Source organism: Thermobia domestica, chromosome 12, assembly GCF_964235325.1.
Source record: "Thermobia domestica chromosome 12, izTheDome1.hap1.1, whole genome shotgun sequence".
Lineage (NCBI taxonomy): Eukaryota > Metazoa > Arthropoda > Insecta > Zygentoma > Lepismatidae > Thermobia > Thermobia domestica.
This window is the reverse complement of record NC_137465.1, coordinates 204281813-204304465: the sequence shown is the minus strand read 5'-3', so window position 1 is coordinate 204304465 and position 22653 is coordinate 204281813. Positions and strand designations below refer to the sequence as shown.

Here is a 22653-nt window from a genome sequence, read left to right as displayed (position 1 = left end):
CATCGGAAGAATTTGAGACAATTCGAGACTTTAACAATTTATTGCGCCTTCCGTGTGAAGATAGGCAGGAACTTTCAACATGGTTGCAGCGAGATTCGTACAAGTGGATATCATATAATGTACAGAATGAATTGCTATTATGAGCCAAACACTTCTTAGAAAATTGCTAAGTGATGTGAAAAGTGCTGAAAACTTTGCAGTTATTGCTGATGAAACTCTTCGGACATAGATTTACTGTTGAACAATTTAGTATTTGTTTACGATTTGTTGACACTAGTTTAGAGATCAAAGAATATTTTTTGGGCCTGTATACCACTGAAAGCATTACAGGTAAGGTTTTGTTCGATGTTATTCTCGATATTATAAGACAATTTGATTTACCTGAGTCGAATTGTCGAGGCCAGTGCTACGATGGTGTAGCTAATGTTGCTGGAGTCCAAACAAGATTTACTGAAATTACAAAGAAAGAAATGTATTTGTTCACTGTCTTGCACATTCCTTAAATTTTGCGCTACAAGACACTGTGAAAGCAATTCCGGAAAGTCGAAATGTATTGACGTTATGAAAGACTTAATTAATAGGAAAGGGAACCTTCATCAAGCAGTTCATAGGAAACGGCTGAATATGATAATATATTTATTCATTCTTTCCCCCCCCCCCCAAATATTTTCTTCAAGTCGGCGCCTATGAATACTAACAATTATGCGAATGAAATGATAACAATAATGATAGCAAAAACATTAAATAATGACCATTACAATAAGAACAAAACGAAACTTGGCGGCAATCCGACAACACTGTACCCTCAGGAGATGTTTTCCGTATAGCGCGACAAACGGCACTGCCAAAATTTCATGGGTGGGTTTGACGACCGAGACACACTCTCGCGTTCTATTCGGTGATGAAGGTAGTAATTTTGGGCCAAGCTTCACGAGTCCTCACGATCACTATAATATTCACAGTCACGTTCGAAACGTAGAGTTGTAGAGTTACTTCACTAAACTTTCCGTCTTCATTTCTAACGGGTGGTCCAACTACAATGCACGATGTTAATTGTAAATAAAACGCAAAGTTTTCAGAGAATAATCTTAATATTTTTTATTATGATAGAAGAATCTATGACAATTATGTGTGAAACAAAATATCGGCCAAATGCTCGCCACGGCTTCGGTGGCAGACTTCTATCCGATGGTCAATATTTTCAATGACTCTGAGACATAATTGAGGTTCAATTGAGTATGAGAATTGAGGCACACTTTCACCTCAGTGGATTCGTTAACAAGAAGAATTGCCGCATTTGGACAAATGAGAATCCACGAGTGATTGTTGAAAAGCCGATGTATCCACAAAGAGTGACTCTTTGGTGCGGGTTATGGGCTGGCGGCATCATCGGGCCGTAGTTTTTTGAAAATGAGGTCGGCCAAGCAGTTACCGTGACTGGTGTTCGCTATCGCGAGATGATAACGGACTTCTTGTGGCCAGAAATTGAGGATATGGACCTGGACGATATGTGGTTCCAACAGGATGGTGCCACGTGCCACACAGCCAACAAAATATTGGCTCTATTGCGCAAAAAATTCAATGGCCGTGTAGTCTCACGTGGTGGCGATGTTAACTGGCCGCCACGATCATGTGGTTTGACACCATTGGACTTTTTTCTGTGGGGATATTTAAAAGAAAAAGTGTACGTCAATAAGCCAAGAACAATTCAAGAGCTAAAGGATGCGATAATTCGGCACATTAATGATATTGAACCTCAATTATGTCTCAGAGTCACTGAAAATATGGACCATCGGATAGAAGTCTGCCACTGAAGCCGTGGCGAGCATTTGGCCGATATTTTGTTTCACACATAATTGTCATAGATTCTTCTATCATAATAAAAAATATTAAGATCATTCTCTGAAAACTTTGCGTTTTATTTACAATTAACATCGTGCATTGTAGTTGGACCACCCTTATGTAAACAAAATTACGTTATATGCATTGATATGAAAAGTAAACAAAATCATATTAGGTGCTGTCGAAAAATTTCATCCGAAGATTACTCACTCCAAGAGGATTTTTTAAAATTTCTTTTTAATGAATTAGGAATTATAATTCTGGGCAGAAGCCCACCCACGAAGGAGGGTTCAACGGGTCCGAACCCCCAAAAAATTTTCAACTCAACATACATTTGTACACTTTCTCAATAAAACAATACTTGTTTAACAGGGAAATTATTGATGTAGCATAAAAATTCGGTCTGACACGTCATCTGTATTCTCTCTTTTAAAAAATCAATCTAGTTCTACCATTTTTTGTTCTGAAAATATAGGTGGAAGTATTTTACAATTACTTATCGTCTTTTCGGTTGCAGAATAATAGCCGTTCAATACCACATAGACGTAGTGGCTTGTAATACTGAACCCCTCCCAACAAAAATTTCTGGCTGCGCGCCTGTTTCTGTGTTCTCGGCATCTACTTTCATTTTAGCCTGTCATGTACCTACTAGGGAGCATATTCCTTGGGGAGCACACTACTTGAAGAAAGAGGGAAAGAAAGGAAGCGGCCTGGGACTTTAATATTAGGTACCATCCCGCCATATCCTTGGTGTGAATGAGGAAAACCCAGAAAGTTCCCACTCAGTTTGTAAGTGGCCTGAAAAAGCTGTTATACCTTTTCGATCCGACGATCGAACCCGGAACTGTTCGAACGAAAGACGAGAGCGTTAACGACTACCTGCACGGGACCTTTTTAATATGGAATCGTTTATGCCACATTGTATCTATGTTCGTATGAACAAAATCGCCTGATATATTTTCCAGAAAATAGTCCAAAAAATCCCGCCCCCAAGAAAAAAAACTGTCTGATAGATTTTTCCAGAGGACTGATACAAGCGTGTTGTAGAATTATTCATGAAACATTTATTGGTTAAATATGAATAAATTAGCCAGAGTAGTGTTACAGAAAATTGTATGAAGATAAACTCATTTCTCAAGAATAAGCTACTCCATCTATTCACAGTGGTGCATACATTCTTACATTTTGCGGAGTCAATGAGTCAGGAAAATGGCCGTGATTGTGACTGGAGCAATTCAACATTTAATAAGCGGAAACCGAGATGAAAAAAAAATATTGAAACATCTGTGAGATGTCAAATACATACAAGAAAACAAACCTTGTCAAATAGGCCTACAGTACTTCAGAATTTGAAGCAAGAAATAAATCTGGCAAATCGACTGGCGAATTAGATACGCCAAAACACGTCAAAACACGTCGAAACAAATTGGAAAATACGATGAGACTTTCTTGAGCTAAATGTGCTTACAGAAACTACTCTAAGTTTTCGTAGGGCCGCGGTGTCTCAGTGGTAGAGCGTTCAGCTCTGGTGCATGGGGTCTTTGGTTCGATTCCAGCTCGCGCCAAGTGAACTTTGTGGTGAACAAATACCTTGTGCGTGGGTTCTCTAGAGTTTTGTCCGTTTCCTCCCACTTTCTTCATTCCACCATTTCATTCATTTCTCATCACCACCATAGGTGTCCTTCGGTCACGACGAAAATTGAACCCCGTTTTCTTCTTTTACAATTAAAGACATTCTGCGTGAACTGAAGCCTGTGACAAACATCTTGGCATTTCAGCTAAACGAATAAAACGCAAGCTCTGACGTGACGTTGCCGAGTAGTAAAGGGGTGTAGCTATGGCTAAGCAGATGGAGTACAGCGCGATCAGGTGGCAGGGGACAGACGTGGATGTGTACAAAATAAACGTGGCAATACCGCTGGCCTCTCATTTGCTAGCAGCATTTAAAGGGAACTTGAGCGCCGCCTTCAAATGCCAAAATGTTTGTCACGCCGTTTAGATCGAGAGGAGCTTCTCATTGAGTTTGCGAAGTGTTTAACTAAATATGTTTTGATGTAAGCATGTTATGAAAGAACTGTTAAGAAAATTTTGTTTCTTTTACTTTTTGTCATAATTGCATTCTCAACTTTACAGATATAAATGTCTCATAACGCTCTTGTCATCTAATTATCAAATATTTCAATTAACCATGACTCAAAGCTTTTCCGTATAAATTAATACTTTGTTTTTTTTTCTGTACAACTTAACTCAAAAAATATGTAGTTGAATTTAATCCTATATACTATTTTTAATATTTGAATTTTGATGATAAACTTTGGTTTAGGGTTTAGATTTTGGGGCTTTCGGCATCTATGGTCATTTAGCTCGTTTTGAGGGATGACATCCCTCGGGGAAAGGGAAGGAAGAAAGGATTGGGGAAGGAAGGAAGCAGCCTGGGACCTATAAGTTAGGTACCACCCCGGTATTTGCCTGGTGTGAATGAGGAAAACCCAGGAAAACCTCGTTCAGGGTGGCTGACCTGAAAAAGCGTTTTACACTTTTTCGACCGAGTACCCCTACCAGCGGAAATCGAACCGGGGACCACTCGCACCGAAGGCAAGAACGTTAGCGACTACGCTACGCGGGGCCACGATAAACTTTGGATTTTAAAAAAAAGACGTCTATTGGATTAAAACGTTCGCGTGAGTGCTAGCAGAAAACACTTTAAGGGCCAACCAAGAGCACTGGCGGGAAGTGTGCTAAGATAAAATAAACGTATTCTAAGTATATATTAGTCATATTTTTATTTCCTGAACATCCAGTCTCTAGTGCTTAACATTAGTTTTTTTTCTTAAATGGAAATTTTCCTTGTCCTTGTATGAGAAAATAATGAGAGCATTACTCACAGCTAAAGGCAGAGCCATGAAAGTGTCAATGCATATGAGAAGAATAACGATGGCCGTGATGAAATAGTAAATAGCTGAGGTTTTGGGGTCTGGAGCTCCTGCGATCGCTATAATGTTGATAAGAGCCACGATCGTTCCACTCACATTCTGTAACGAAAGAACAAAATCTAATAATTATCAGTTGTATAACGCAGTCTTCTTTTGAAGCAAAATTATGCACTTAAGTTTGATTAAAGTAAAAGAAAGAAATCTAATCAAAAATGCAAACAGCCAATGTACTCGTACATACACTCATGTCCAAAATTATTGTCGCATGTCTATAAATATGTTGTTGTAGGAATATAATTTGATAACGAATTCGCTCGGTATTTCTTACAATGTTAGCATATGTATAATCGGCAAAGACATGAATGTGGCAAATTTCATGTCAAAAGGGTAGCAAATAAGAACAATAAAACGAAAATAAAACTTACTTGTCCATTTAGCAACATTTTGTTTTACTCATTCTAATTTTCGTGTTTATAATTCTTTTCCTATGAAATTTACCACAAATATACATTTCCCGATTATACACATAGTATCGGTATTATAAGTACCCTGCAAAATCATTATCAAATTATATTCTTACAAGAAGACAGTTATAGACATGCGACAATGATTTTGGACATGAGTGTACATGGTTACTGTACTTATCAATGCAATGGAAACGTCTTTAAAAAGTGCAATTTACCAGATTAATAGGCGTTCGGCCCCCTTTTGCTTTTCTGAACAAGTTTAATACAACGGAAAATGCAATCATGTGGGCCGCGAATACTAACAAGAGAAATATAACAACATTCCACGTGTAATTAGTCACTCAGTTACTTAAGAGAAGATGGAGGAAATCTGCGCTGGATTCATATCTTCAAGACGGACCACAGATGTTCAGTTATCCTCAGGACCGGGGTTTAAACGGGTCATGGGAGCTATTCAACTTTATCTCGATTTTTCTCAAACGACACTGAACTATCTGTGTCAATGGGCATATTGTCATCCTGGAATAGGACGTCATTACTTGGAAAGAATTCTGGACCATATGGTGCTTATGGTTTCCTAGAATGGCTACAAAATCACGGGTAGTGACGTGACCGGTATGCGTCAGCACAGAACACACTGAAACCCAGGATATTGCAGCCCACATCATCTCAGAGTCGGAACTATGTTTCACGGTTGGGCAGAGACACTACGGATCATTCTCGTCTTTCGTCGTCCGCCACATAGACCTATAAACACGATCTGTTGTTTGAAATAAGGTGAACAAAGACATCCCACCATATCACATGGTTCCAGTCACCAACGGTCTGTGTTGCATTATCATGGTATTTTTGGGGCCGTGTTAAAGCGTTATGGCCCCTTATCACTGTTTTTTTTTTTTTTTTTCGTACAACCTGACCATAGATGTCCACATCCAACTCGCGGTGGTCTATGATTGTCGATGCATGCTGTGGAAGATGGTGCTTGAGTCCTGCGTCACTTGCACCCCAGTCATATCACGGTGCTGTGTGACAATCCGCTTTAATGCTCGGAGGGACCTTACACTGACTGTTTTCTTCCAACAATTATACCTCTTCGCCGTGCTTTTCCTTTGAGGTTGGTAGCCCATAATCACCTTGAATACTGTCCCTAGTGACACACCCAACACATTTCGCACTTTGTCACCCGCACCACATAACCAAGCCCCAACAATTTGCCCTCTTTGGAATTCGAAGAGGTTGTACATTTTACATTATCACCGTCTGCTGAGCTCAATGCATATTGTAGTTTTACTGCTTCTCTTATAGTAGAAATTTCCCGTAACTCGTAAGAAGTGCCGTTGTCATAAAAAAAAAAAAAAAAAGTTCATATAGACCCGTGACAAAATGTTCGTAGTTTCAGAGCTAGGGACGTACGAAAGTTTGAAACATACGGATTGCAACACGCGTTATTTCAAACATGAGGAATCGCGGAGTGGCAGTTCATATAAGCGGAAAAGGAATGTACACCATCCAAAAATATATGTGCGATTGATGCGCAAGGGATTCCCCAGAAAACATAATTCCAAGACGTATTCCCAACAGATTTCTCAGATGTGATCTGAAGTAAAGATGTGTCCAAAGCAGGCAAGATGTAAATTTTGAAAGCAGTGAATGTGGAAGGCGTCGACGGGAAATCGAAAGTGTTAGATACCGTGAACTGCATGGTTTCTCGTGTTCGAAATAACGCGTGCTGCAATTTATATCTCTCAAACTTTTGGATGACCCTAGCTTTGAAATTAGGCACTTTACTCCACAGAGCCATATGAACTCTTTCTAAATTTTGATGTGAGGATTCACGTCTTACAGTTTATCGGTAAAGTTCATTAACTCTGTAGATATATAGCGATCCACGATTATGTGCCGATGCTAAAGGGATGGTGCGGATGATGAATAGAATGCGGTATGAAGAAAATGGACGGAAGGGAAAGAATCCAAAGAAAACTTACCCACACTGTGTTTGTCCACCATAAACTCAATTTGGCGGGAGCTGGGATTGAACCAGAGATCCCACGCGTAAAAATATTAGAATAAGCGTTGTTCAAGCGTATATTGTATTTTGTTACTTGATATTATTACAGAAGCGTTAGCTCTTCTTATAAAAGACAAGTAACACTGTTTTTCTCCGTAATAAGGTACCTCGTGTTATCAAAAAGAATTACCTGGTTCAGTAATGGTTTTAATCAGCAATGGCTAGCTACAAGGGCTGGATTAAGAGCAATGGCAACATTATTATAATTCATGCTTGGATTTATGCGCAGAAGAACACCTGTTACATTTCTTGAGTGTAATCGCCTCCTACCTCCATCATCTTCTGCCACAAATATGGAAGGCATCGTACGCCGTCAGTGTGTCAATCTTTGTAATTTAATTGTACAGCAGGGACCGCCATTTTGTATCATTCATTGTGTTTCCCGCCAAGTGGTTATTTCATTTTGGCATAAAGATGATCACGACATCCCTGAAAACAGTGTTATGCATTGTACCTACGTGTAACTCCATTCTGGATCCACTCACGTTGTACTACCATGAGCAAAATAAATGACGCGTCTCTTTATTTTGAAGTTTTTTGAAAATATCTCCGTTTTCTTTATATGTTCGAAATCTCGGAAGGTTTCCCCAGCAGGACAGGTTAATAACAAACCCGTTTTTAATATTTGTGTTAGATATCAGCTTAAAATAAAGAAATTAGAAGCAAAAAACATTAAATCGACAGAAATCTCGAGAATTACCAACTCTGCTAAAGTGGGAAATTTTCAAGAACGCGAGGGAATTCTGCAGTTCAACACGAAGCAGCGACATCTATGTCAGTGAGAGAAGCGTGGATTAGATCTACAAACGAAAATTTTAACGAAATATTTCTAGTATGTCTTATTATATGCATTATCAGCGAACTCCAAATATATGAATCTATGCTAAGTATTAACGTATAGATAGTGCAAATAGTGGAAATTACCTATGGAAAAAGACGAATTGTTAGCCCAATCGTAATGAAAAATCGTCTTTACTGTAGAACAGATTCAGCTTACGTAAGAAAGCAAATAGCTCAGTTAGATAAAGCAACGAGTTTGTATACCGAAGGTAGACGGTTCGAATCCCATGAAGGGCTGTTGTCATTTTTATCACTAAGGTTATTTTATTTATTTTTTATTTGGGAAAGAATCAAATTGTAACATATGTGTAAAACTCATGACGATACCAAAAAAAAAAAAAGAGAAAATATCGTCGCATTTGCATTAGTGTCTCTAATTTTTGTTTGCAAACAGATTCGTAATTATTTCCCCTGTGCTCACTGATGCATAACGAATGTTTTCCAGTAAATGTTAATTCTAATTTGGAGAATTTTATAGTTTCACAATTCCTCACTACATAGTCTTCTATCTACGTGTTTGGATATTTTGATAACAGATTTCCCTATTAAATGTTTAATTTTCTCTATAAATATTTGTCTTAAATTGAAATTGTTTTGAATTTACTACATAAGCAAAGTTGCCCGAAGGAGGAGAGCTCAAGTAACAGATATTCTACGTAAAAACAACCTATTGTAGAATGATGATGCTTCTTACCTTCAGCACATAATCTTAACGTTAGAGTGTCAGAGAGAGAAAAATCCTGTTTTTCCTCCCCTATGACCACTCATCTTAAAGCTCTACCTATAATGATTCGTGTCACATACTTTCGGCTCTCCAAAGACATTCATATTTATTATTATTATTATTATTATTATTATTATTATTATTATTATTATTATTATTATTATTATTATTATTATTATTATTATTATTCCTGTGACTTTTTGGCGCCCTTCCCCTAGTAGTAGCCTATATTTTACATTTTATCATAGTGTTTTTAATAGTTTAAACCAGGAGCGTCATTTCAGATTTTGCTTTGGGGGGGGGCAAGACCTCTTGATATAAGTAAAATTTCGCGTTTTTCACTGATTTACTACTATTCTAATGATAAACTCTATATACATCTCAAACTCAGGGGGGGGGCAAATGCCCCTCCCTGCCCTCCCTAAATGACGCCCCTGTTTTAAACCCATTTTCAAAAAGAAATCCTTACCTAGGAAAACTTCACAAAGAATATGGCCCGCTATAAACAATACCAACTCCACCCCCTCTGGTCTAGTGGCTAGCACGCCTGCCTTCTGTGGTACCGGGTCCAATTCCCGGTGGATTACTGTTGAACGATAAAAGTGGTTCGGATTCCACTATAATTAGTATCCACATCTCCCTTGCCCATTAAGGCATAACCGTGGAACGCTAAACTCAAGCAAACAAACAAACAATACTTAATTCCCGGCACTCTTTATTCTACATGCCATCTCTCAATTTTTCGATACAGCCCCCTTAGTACTATGAAACTCTCTTCTTCCATAGTGAAATGGAAAAAGATCATATAATTGCCACTACTTTACAAGAATATAAACCAAAAACGTCAGTAGAAAGCACATTGTAAAATTTACTTTTTGAGGCTCGTTTTGGTGCCCCTCTTTCTCTGGCGCCCCGGGCAGTCGCCCGGCCCTTAGTCCGCCCTTGAAAGTACGGACGCATAACTAAGGACTGCGGAGGAGAGGTTAACCTTCATGTTATGCCACTGGTTTGACGTGTTTGAAATGTTCAGTAAGTGATCGGTTAGTGAAATAATTTCGACAGTTACTGATGTTTAAAGTTTAGCTAAGACAAAGCTACCTAATCAAATATATTTGATATCGGGATGTCACAATTTGATTTTTCCTCACATAAAAAAGATAAAAACAATAGTAATAAAAACCCTTACTCGTACTGGGCTCCTAACTAACTAACAACCTAATTCTTACAGACTAGTTGCTCTGACCAACTGAGTTTCGATTTCTTACGCGAAAGAAGTCTGTTATATTAAGAGGCATGCTTTTCATTATCTAAACTGTTCGAAGTCTGAATTACCACTCGATTGACCTTGAGGGCAAATCACCAAAGCGTAAAGACGTAAGTTCAGCATGCATTTCTCTGGAGTTGTGTTCAGTATTCCTATCTGCCAGTCATGCTTGTTCGTAGGAGTAATATGTTACAAACCTGACCTTTCGATACAGCACAATAGCAAAAGAATAAAAGGGAAGGAATTCTTGCCCTTGTGAACGTTGGATACCACCATGTGCAATAAAACTGTCGCGTCTCCTTGAAGTGATATTTTATCGAAAATAACTCGTTTTCCTTTATATAGTCTATCCGAAGTTTTTGAGGGTTTCAAAATGAGGAAATGTTACTGACAAACAAGGACGCATTCAGGGGTGGGTCCAGGGGGTCCGGACCCCCTCTGAAACCCCAACTTTTCTGTAAATTTAGCCTAATTTTGGGGATTATCTTTTAAAATTTTATTATAATTTATCCTAATATTGAAGTCGGACCCCTCCCGAAATAAATTACTGCATACGTGTCTCTGACAATTTTCAATATATTCGTTAAATAATAAAGTAAAATAACTAAATTAGGAGCAAAAAGCTTTAATAATAATAATACTAATACTAATAATAATAATAATAATAATAATAATAATAATAATAATAATAATAATAATAATAATAATAATAATAATAATAATTGAAGCGAGCTTAACGAGTTTCAACCGTACGACTCAACCAACGTTTGGGTGCCTGTTCGTTCGTCTGCTCCTCTCATAAAAGACATTTCATTTTAATGAAACTAGTAAGTGCCTTCTTTTAGCTCTGCGGAGTAACTATTGCTTGGAATATGAATCTGCAAAACATAAGAGGTAAAATTAACCAAATGGTGCAAGTTTCCACTTATATATATAAAACAATTTTGCAATATCAACTACGTGAATCTTGTCCCATAAAGAAGCCGAAACCCCTACACCGAAGAGCCCTCCGAGATTTGATCATTGTCCACACGGACTGAAATTGTCATTTGAAGCCAAGACTTTAATATGAAGCCAATAATTTCTTTAAAATAGACGGAAAATTCGGAAGTTATAAGCATTTTCATATTTTTGCCTTTTCCCATAAGGGAGCCGTAGCCCCCTATACTGAAGAGCCCCCCTCCCCGGAGATTTGATCATTGTCCACTCGGACTGAATTTGTCATTTGGAACCAACACTTTAATACGAAGCAAAATATTTCTTTAAAATAGACGAAAAATTCGAAAGTTATAAACATGTTAACAATTTTGCCTTTTCTCATAAGGGGGACGTATTAGCCTACACTGAAGAGCCCCACGAGATTTGATCATTGACCACTTGGACTGAAACTCTCATTTGAAACCAAAACTTTAATATGAAGCCAAAAATTAAACTTTTACATCAATTTAAACTGACTGGGTTCCGGTTCCCCCCACTATTGTTTAGTTTAGTTAAGTGGTAATTTGTGACAGCTTCACATCATCAAAAGAATGTTTCACTTCCCCTCCCCTCCCCCAGGAGTTCGTGCTGGATCCACCACTGGAATCAATAGACACTCTTCCTATTCTTTTTGTCACCCTTGATTGTGTAGGGGCTCCTTCGTACAAATAAAGAAGCGGTAATATTACAATCAAGGGGCGCTATATATTAGGTATTCTTTTAGTTACCTACCCCTAACCGCACAGGGCCATCTTTCGTAGAATAAAAAATATTACGTGATATTCCAATCATGAAAGGGGAGAGGATGCTGTAAATATATTTCTTATTCATTTTGTCTGTCCTGCTTATCAAAAATTACTTTCTGTTGGAAGGGTACTGAAATGAGAGGGGCAAAATAAAAAGTCGTACCCCCTCCTACATGGTTGCTCAAATACGTACTAAAGAAAGCATTTTAAACTAAGATATTTAAGATTTAAACTAGGAAACTAAGATATCCTTACATTATGTAAGGATGGCATATTCAGGATTATTATTATTATTATTATTATTATTATTATTATTATTATTATTATTATTATTATTATTATTATTATTATTATTATTATTATTTGAATGTTTTTGGAGCACCGAAATTTTGTGAGACGAACAACGATATGTAGAGGTTTAAGATGGGTGGTCATAGAGGAGGAAAAACAGGATTTTTCTCTGTCTGACTCTCTAACGTAAAGATTATGTGCTGAAGGTAAGAAGCATCATCATTCTATAGGTTGCTTTTACGTAGAATATCAATTACTTGAGTTCTCCTCCTTGCGTCTACTTACCTTATGTAGTAAATTCAAAACAATTTCAATTCAATACAAATACATTGTAAAACTTTTCCGTAATTAAACATCTAGGGAAAATGAAACATTTAATAGGGAAATTTGTTATCAAAATATCCAAACACGTAGATAGAAGACTATCTAGTGAGAAATATTGTGAAACTTTATAAAATTCTCCAAATTAGAATTAACATTTACTGGGAAACATTCGTTATGCGCCAGCGAGCATATGGTGAGCAGTGAGCACAGGGGAAATAATTACGAAACTGTTTGCAAACAAAATTAGAGACGCTAGTGCAAGTGCGACAACGGCATTTTTTCTTTTTTTGGTATCGTCATGAGTTTTACACATACGTTACAATTTGATTCTTTCCCACATAAAAAAATAAATAAAATAATCGTAGTGTAGTGATAAAAATGACAACGGCATTTCCAGGGGATCGAACCCGCTACCTTCAGCATACAGACTCGTTGCTTTAACTAACTCAGCTATTTGCTTTTTACGTGAACTGAGCCTGTTCCGGTAAAGACGATATTTCATTACGATCGTCTTAGCAATTCGTCCTTTTCCATAGATAATTTCCACTATTTGCTCTATCTTTCTGTTAATACTTAGCATATATTCATATATTTGGAGTTTGCAGATAATGCATATAATAAGACATACTAGAAATATTCGTTAAAAGTTTAGTTTGTAGATTTAATCCACATTTCTCTCAATGACATAGATGTCGCTGCTTCGTGTTGAAATGCAGAATTCCCTCGCGTTCTTGAAAATTTCCCACTTTAGCAGAGTTGGTAATTCTCGAGATTTCTGTCGATTTAATGTTTTTTGCTTCTAATTTCTTTATTTTAAGCTAATATCTAACACAAATATTAAAAACGGGTTTGTTATTAACCTGTCCTGCTGGGGAAACCTTCCGAAATTTCGAACATATAAAGAAAACGGAGATATTTTCAAAAAACTTCAAAATAAAGAGACGCGTCATTTATTTTGCTCATGGTAGTACGTCTTTCCGAGTCCCCCTCCCCCATGACGCTTCCACTTTCCTCCTCTACTTTCCAGCTTTTGACTGAATATTGCTGTTACCACCCGCTACACTTCATCGCCTCTTATTTCCTTTTCAGATACGGAAGTCTTGTAGTGCAAATATACAACCTCTGAAAGGAGATCAGTACTGCTACTACTTTTTAACCCACCTATGTACATGACTTACCCACAACGTTTTGTCATCACACTCATTTGTTTTGTCCAATTCCTTAAATAACTGTGTCATAGATATTGGTGGTTTGTGCCCTTAAATGAATTAGTTGTGTTGCTATTACTTTTATTAGAACGAATAACTATTGCTAATTGACTGGTCGAAGTTTAACGTCCCCTAACAATGCAGACTGTTTTCAGGGTGAGTCAAAAGTCCTTTACCAGCCCTTATAAAATGAAAATCAGGATAGATATGCGGAATTGGTAATTGTAAGCACACGTTACGCCGAGGAGGAAGCTTTATGGCGTGTGTCAGGTGAACGGGCGCCATCTTCTTGTCCGCCATTTAGAATCTCGTTCCCATTTAAGAGAATTTTAAAAGAAACTCGATGGTATATTCAGATTTAACATAATTGGAATAACTTTGAGGTTACAATGACATGAAACTCACATTTATATCTCATTTCCAGGTGCTGAACCGTGTCATTAGCCAAAGCTGACCGCATCGAGATCGTCAAAATATGGGGCGATAGAAATGGCAGTGCCATAGCTTGTAATTTCAATGAAAAGCACCCTCAACGTCCTTCAGTTTCTCACCTTGCATTGGCACATTTACTGACCAATTTTGAAACAACAGGTACAGTCGAAAACAGGACACGATAAGGTAGTTCCAGAAGTGCCACTGACAAAGACACAGCTTCGGTAGTGCTTGCATCGTTTGTTCAGTCTCCACGGCAAAACACACGCCGATTATTACTAAATACCATATCAACCAAACCTCCGTTTGTAGGGTGTTGCAGACGCATAAGTTTCATCCTTACAAGCTGCAGCTGCACCAACATGTTTATGAGGATTACAATTTTGTGAGTGGGCAAGGAACAATTGCGGCAGGACTCCAACTTTGCAACGCAAATTTTACACACTGATGAAGTAAATTATTACGTTACGGGGAAGGTAAACAAACAAATTCTACGCTACTGATCTCGAGAGAACCTTAAGTGGACAGTTCCGGGTGAAATAATTGGTGAAGGGAAAATGAAGGTATGGGCAGGAATCTGGAGGACATGCATAACTGGCTCATTTGTTACCCCTGGCACCTTAACTGCAAAGCGTTACTTGAACATGTTAGAACAACTCATTCGTCCCTTAATGTTGCTCCCGAATGGCAGTTTTCTCTTATTTTACCGTAATGAGGCGCCACCTCATGATCTAGATGAACAATTTCCTGGTCAATTTATTGGTCAACGTGAGCCAATGGAAAGGCCTGCCAGATCACCTGATTTATCACATTGGACTTTTACTTGTTGGGTTACCTAAAGGCAATGGTATATAGCGTAAAAATTAGGAATCTGGATCATTTGTATGTGCACAAAACATACCTGAGACATTGCTCCTGTACATCTTGGGAGACATCCGCAAACATGCATAGAGCAACATGGCGTTTCATTTGGTCAAACTTCATAGTTATTACAGTTATGTTAAATTTGATTACTCCATTGAATTTTCCTAAGAATTCTAGCCCTGTTTCATATACTACATAACCCCCTTCATGTTTAAACTTTTTGAGTGAGATTCAAAATCGCGGCCAGTAAGATTGAATTTGTTCACCTAACGCACTACAAAGGTTCTCTCTCGGCCTAACGAGTCCCTACAATTACCAATTCTGTACATATACACTCGCTTTCATTTTATAACGGGTAGCAAGGGACTTTTAACTCATTCTGTAGACCGAACAGTGGGAATAGTACGCTAGCCAATTGACAACATTGATATTACGTTGAAACTGACCAATTTTCTAAGTTATTTAATTGCCAGTTTATTCCTGCCGAAAGAAGTAGCAACGGCATGTTGAGAGCGCGAGGAAATGAAGTACAATCACCAAAGCTGTGAGAAAAAGAGAGAGAAAGTTTGTATACTCCGTTAGGATACGCATAAGGGGAATTTGGACTTTACGGCAAGGGGCAGTGTTACTATTCATCTCATTCATTGATATTTTTTATTATTGCTTCATGTCACCCTCTTCCTATCGATCGCGTGTGATCTGTAAATGATCCTAGTGAATGATTTAAAAAAAAATAAATCAAAGACGAAATTGTGTGGCGTTTGCATTTTTTTAAATACTTCTTGATCCAAAATGTTTGGGAATGCAATCCAAGATAAAATGTATTTAAAGTAAACCTTCACTCCTAGTAGCAAGGTTGGTTGACCCACCGTTGGGGATTGAGTGAGATTTGGTCAAAACGGTGAGTGATGATTGGTAATTGCATATAGCGGAAAAACTTACGGTGGTTAAATGTATGGTTGGCCACCCAACTATTCTCCCGACCTTCACGCAACGATACTACAATTGACTGTTTTCCCAACCAAGAAATAAGTTACTTTAGCGTTGGCTAAATGTCGGAGAACCCCTCTTTTGGTTAGGAAATGGTTGCCAAAGTGGCTAAAACTGACGTTGGGCTGACGTTTGTATGTCGCTTCGCCACCATTTTCTCAACGGTGGGCCAACCGATTTTGCTACTAGGGACTCCATTGCGTTTATCTTTTTCTTAATTTGATTTGCTGCTTCAGGTAATTCATAAGCCCATATGGGTGATTTAGTGGCTAGCACGTATGTCTATGTTGCTCGAGGTTCCGTATTCGATTCCCGATGGAAGAACGTCGAATACACTGCAATGATTCAGATTCCACTTAAGCATTAGGCCTCATCTTACATAGCCTTCCTGCCAACAGAGATCGAAAGTGTGTCAAAACATGGTGTTCGAGAAGAATATTTTTTTTATTTGATTTTGTTTATTCCATGATTAAGAATCCTACTAATTTCATTTACTACAATGTTTTAGTGACACCCAGATACAGTAGCAATAGAAAAAAAAAATAAAAACTTACTGAACCTAACACTACACCTCCTGTGTATTCGATGGGAAACTTGGCAGCCAGACCATATATGCAGTTTTGGTAGATGCCATTGCACACTGAAATTCAAAATAAATAAATTAATTAATTAATAATAATAATAATAATAATAATAATAATAATAATAATAATAATAATAATAATAATAATAATAATAATAATAATAAATCAGTCATTAATGAACTTTCATTATATTGCATTTTAATAAAATTTCTACTTTTCATATATACTGCATATTTCTACTAACTTTGTGTGATTCAATTGTTCGCCCTAGAAGTGTCATTCACAAAGACAAAAACAGTCGGAAAGAAAGGAAAAAAAAAAACACTACAATATCTAGTTAATCTAAATAATCTCTGTCTAATTACAATGAAGTATTTTCCCATCGCTTGGCCAACAATAACATTGGATCCCGTGGAAAAAAAAAAATATATATATATATATAGTCTGCGATGCGAAGAAATCCTCAACTGGATGATCATCAGGAAAGGTCTTTCTTTCTAGGAAGTACCTAGAATCGAGGTGTCAGACAATGTGGTAGTCGGCGGAAGAGATAACAGGGTAACATTATGGGTGAGGAAGGGTTCCATACTCTATATCCATACTCTAAACCGTCCTTTGTGCTACATCTGGAAGAGCATCGTCGTCCAACACAAAGGCACCGTGTCTATTGGCCATTGCTGGATATTACGGACGAAATGAAATCTTTAAATGAAATCTTTAAGTTTTACGTCCCACGGTTATGCCGGTTAGGCTAAAGGAGACGGTGATGATGAGAGATGAGTGAAATGGTGGAATGAAGAAAGTGGGAGGAAACGGGAGAACCCCGAGAAAACCCACGAGCACGGTGTTTGTCCACCACAAAGTTCACTTGGCGGGGGCTGGGATCGAACCCGGGACCCCAAGCACCAGAGGTGAACGCCCTACCACTGAGCCACTGCGCCCCCCGATATTACGGACGAATATTCAGTGCTCACATGGAGTTCAGCTCTTAAGAGGTCTAATCAACGTGAAACTAAAATACCGCTAATTTTACAGTAATTATGTGATATCTTCAAATAGATAAAAGATAATCAAATGTGGAGCAAGATTGTGCTAGACAAATATTATTGTTGTATGAGATACCGTTATCACGAGTTACCTAGTAGCTTTTCGTTTGCAGCCACTTAAAAACGCGAAAATAAATGCCTATTTTCTAAATGGCTGGAAATCGTAAGCAGATAAATGAGTCGTGATGACGGTATCTTATGTAAAATAATATTGTCTAGCGAGCTCTTGTTCCACTTTTCGATTATCTTTTTTATCTATTTGAAGATACTGTAAAATTAGCGGTAGTTTAGTTTCGCAGTGAAGTGGCCTCTTAACGATCTGTATTAATGGTTTTACCTCGTCTGATGAAAAAAATAATGAATCAATCCCACCCTAGACCACCATATTAACAACAACAGCTTTTGTAGTTGGAGAAGTAGTTTAAGAAACCATTCACGATTAACATAGTAGATCGATTTTAAATCTGTACTCGACAAATATTATTTTGCATGTAGTACCGTTATCACGAGTCCGATGCATGATTTTTTTTTCGGTTATTCCTTGTACTCAAGAAACTGCACACCTCCAGACGGCCATTACTGTTTGTCGGTGTCGTATGTTGCACCCATGAATACGATTTTTCTTCCTTACCGATAGTACGGAACCACCGGTACATGCCTGGGAAGACGGGTATTATAAGTTACCGCGCCTGCGAATTCCTTTATCTCATCTGCAATGGGACGAACACTTTTCCGAGAGTCTGTTTCCACGGTGTTCCTGAGGAACTTACGACTGATGTGGTCGGTGCCAATGTGGGTACTTTGCAATGCCGTCACCGTAATGAAATTTTACAGAACAACGTAAAATGGTTTATTCATTTGACATTTTTGGCCCGAATGCACTGCTAATTGATTAATTAATATTTTTTTTTTCTTCTTGCGTTTTGCTGTGGAAGATGTTCCAATTTGAAGTAGTAGAGAAAAATCACTCGATTCTGTATTCTCCATGGTGCATTTCAAACGACTCTGTTCAACAATGCATTATCTCCTGACTATCTGTGTACCCCAATCTGTTTTCTAGAAACATGTAACACTGTGTAAGGTTGTGTTTGACATTAGTCCACCTATGTCTTGTTGTGCTGAGATGAATTTACTGTCAGACTAAAACGGACATTTCATTTGCACCAATCAAATACATAAGAATTAATTGTTAAAGCTTTGAAATTAAAGGTACTGTAAACCTAGTACTTCAGTTCATTAACAACTAAGATTTTTTAAAAAGGAAACTCAAGATATCTTCTTAAGATTATCAACATACAAAAGTTCACATGAAACCGATCTTATCACAAACCAGATGCAAAAATCGGAAATAGTTTCGCAATAACCTTAATTTTGGTCACCAAATTATGGGAAAATGTTAGTTAATTTCTAGTGTAACATTTCTTTCTGCTTCGAGGATACATGAAACGTGGCCTTTCAGCTTAACGTCGAATCCAATCTGTTTTTCGTTCGACCCACTTGATTATCTCCATTCTTCTCCACACCCACGTTTCGAAATCCTTCAATCTTTTTCAATCAGTTTTCCGTAATGCCCATGTTTCTGCCCCATACAGTACAATATTCCACACGAAGCATGGATGGGATTTTAATCGAGTCCCTAGCAATACCTTTGTAGGAATTTCATAGTTGACGACATTTCTCTTCATATTCATGGAGAACATGTTTATTTGAATAAAAAAAATATGAGGTAGACATTCTATGTCCCGGACATAACTTCAGAATCCGCCATTTTGGAAAATGGCCGATTGACATGCGTCAAAGTTCGCAGACAAGCACTTTAGCGCTCCTTATGCCCCTTCGAATTCTCCGATTGTCATAAGTGATACATCGTTGGAAAGAGAATAGAACACAGATTCAAACGATATGTAACTTGTGTTCATACTGTCTAAATTTTAGAAGAAGAAGAAGAAGAAAACTTAAAATTTAGGGGGAAAATAGCTTGCTTTTTTAATTCTTAGGCAGCTAGCAACACTTACACTTACCGCACGCTGACAAAAAAAATTCCGAGTTTAATTTAGATATTTCTGTAAAACATATGCTACAATCACGCTGATCGGTGTTATAGAAAGTAAGCGAAAAATCAGAAAACAAATCTTGCCAATGAAGCACATTTATTATTAGGCTTATGGAGCCCCCTCCTCTTTCCGTACTGTTCTGCACTACCACTAACTAACTGAAACTAACTTGTCCATATATAATTCAACTTCGACTATAAATGTTGTAGCGTCACATATGAGGAAAACTTAACATATAACGTATGATATATTTCACTTATACATTCACAGTAATCAAAATTTTCCAATGTGGCGAATTCTGAGGTTACGCCAGGTACGGAGAACGTCTTCTTCAGATATTTTAATTTGAACAATCATGTTCTCTGTGAATATGAAGAGAAATGTCGTCAAGTATGAAATTCCTACAGGTACTAGTTTTATCACAATTGAAGCTATTTTTAATGAACTGTGTAATGTTAAACCAGGAAAGTTACATGTCTAATGTTATGATATACGCATTAGTATGTTAAATTACTAAAAATTAAATGTAAATTTATTTTTCAGTTTCTTATTTGAAAGTTGTTATTTCCACCTTTTCTTCTTGCAGATAAATTTGAGTAGCAAAGATTATGGATATTAAATCTGGGAAAGAAGTGCCCCTTAACAGGTCTATTGAACAGAAAGAGACTGTTGATCTGTCAAAATGTGTTATCTGTCAAAAAGACATATACCAGGAAAAGTTCCAACTACATCTGAGTGTGGGCGCAAACGAATTTTGGAGGGAAATGCCATACAATGTGATGCTGTTGGAAAACGATTGAAGATTCTTAAAAGAAAATCAACGTTTTACATATACCATTCAAATAATGAATGTTACAAGACGTATACAATGAAGAAGACTCTTGACAAACTTAAAACTATGTCTGAAGAAACTAATGAAGATTATGATGAATTAGAAATTAGAGACTTCATGAACAGAGAACGTCCAGTGCGGCAATCGAAAGTAACTGCAAGTGAAGTGGATGCAGACAGTCGAACTTGTGTTATTTGTAACCATGTGAGACATTCTGGTGTGAGACAAAAGTTCAGAATTTGTGAAAGTGATAGAGCGACGCGATTTCTAAATGCTACAACTCACTTTCAAGATGAGGTATTTACACGTGTTTGTGATTTACAAGATCCTGCTGCTGTGTTTGGTGCCGACGTATATTATCACAAATTTTGTCTTGAGTGATACTTTGCTAAATATGAACGTCAATATCGTGAGAATGTGCCTAAGGTGGACAATATTAAAGTTTCAGCTTTCCAGAGAGTGAATGACATGATTTCACCCTTGCTTGAAAGTGGTTGGGGATTTACACTAAGCGAAATAAGAGATATGATAAACGATACTGCTAACAAAACTGTAATAAACAACAAAAAAGTTAAGATATTTTTATTGCGACAATATGGAGAAGTTATTAGATTTTCTAAACCTAAAGAAAGAAAAGAGTCTTTGATGGTGTTTTTATCTAAAATTAGTGCAGAAGAAATTGCAGACAAAGTAAGAGCATATGATGATGTTAAAGAAGCAGCCCAACCCTTTAAATCAGCTTTAAGAAATGTTGATTTCGGTTTGGGAAATCAATTTTGTGATGCTTCGCAACTTAACACAGCATGGAGAAGTACAAAGATACCAAGTGCTGTTCAAAGCTTTTTTGTTGAGTTATTTAGTATGAAACGATCAGAAATGTTTCCAAATAACGAAGATATTGAGGAGGAATGTGAAGAAGAAGGTGAACTACAGAACTTTTCTGAAAAGGCGACAGGGAAAGGACTGAAAGCAATGTCACTATTTCAAATTCTCTACTACAATGTTCACAGAGGCCAGAAGAAAACTCCTCTTCATTTAATGAATGCTCATGCGATATATGAAAAATGCAAAAGCAAGCTACTTATTACATCTTTCAACAAGCTAGGTTTATCTATAAGCTACAATGATCTTATGAGAAATCGGCAAATGTTGATTAAATATGCCATTAGCTCAAGCAACGGTAGTGTGCCATTTCCTAGTAATCTAACAGGACATGGGTTTACTGTAGGCGCTTTCGATAATTTTGATCATGAGGAATCTACTTTATCTGAATTACATGGAACACATGACATTGTCATGGTACTCTTTCAATATGCCTCAACGACTCTTCCGACAAAGCCAAGTGTTTCATCCATGAATTTAGATGATAAAAGCAAAAGAATGCCAATGCACCTACCATGCCAAATCCTTAAAAATTATTACCATCGTGAAAGGGTATTACATCTCCCAGAATCAATGAAATTTCCAGAGGCCCTGCAAACATCATATAAAGAAAGTAACTTAGCTGCAAACAAAGAGAAAATTATGTTTGTGCCAAGCCTGCCTCGTGTAGAGGACAAACTGTGCCTACATGGAATAGCTTCAACGCTGTTATATCTTCGGCCAACGTTCTAAAGAAAAAAGTAGAATTTCTTCCAATAATTCCATATCCTGCAACCAATGAGGCAGCTGTATATACAGCTATGAAGAATTTCCAAGATATAAGGAAACAGCTGCGTCAAGAAGCACTACCAATTGTTTGTGATGAATGAATCTATCATATTGCTCTAACTATAAAACTTATGAACCCGGAAGAATTTAAAGATATTGATGTTAGGATCGTTCCACATGTCCAAAATTGTTATGAAATGCATTGGAAAGTATTTGTCAGGAACTGGAATTTGTCAGGAATGCTTTTACAGAGAATAGGGTATTCGATGTCAACACTATGTCATCAAATCTAAACTGTAACAATCACTCATTAAAAGCATTTTTAATGCTAGCAGATGCTATTGAACGTATGCAATGGAAATAATTTTTTCAGAAGTTTGGGGAGCAGTTTCAAAAATTAAAAGATGAGGCAAAAATCCTCTTAGATGAAGTGCATAATAGAAACAAGCCTTATGCTCAAGAACAATATCAAAAACTGAGTGATTTCATTTCTGATCTTCGTCACGAATTAAGAGC

The 22653-nt window shown here is 37.4% G+C and overlaps 1 protein-coding gene across 1 annotated transcript in view; it reads right to left on the bottom strand.

Annotated features, from left to right (window-relative positions):
* The window catches only part of LOC145666956 (equilibrative nucleoside transporter 1-like), a 56710-nt gene that overhangs the window by 14876 nt on the left and 19181 nt on the right, over positions 1-22653 (bottom strand). Inside the window, exons 4-5 of the mRNA XM_081734582.1 lie at positions 16526-16611; positions 4728-4874 (exon numbers count right to left, since the gene is read on the bottom strand). Coding sequence (XP_081590708.1) covers positions 4728-4874; positions 16526-16611 — 233 coding nt within the window. The remainder of the gene's footprint in view (positions 1-4727; positions 4875-16525; positions 16612-22653) is intronic.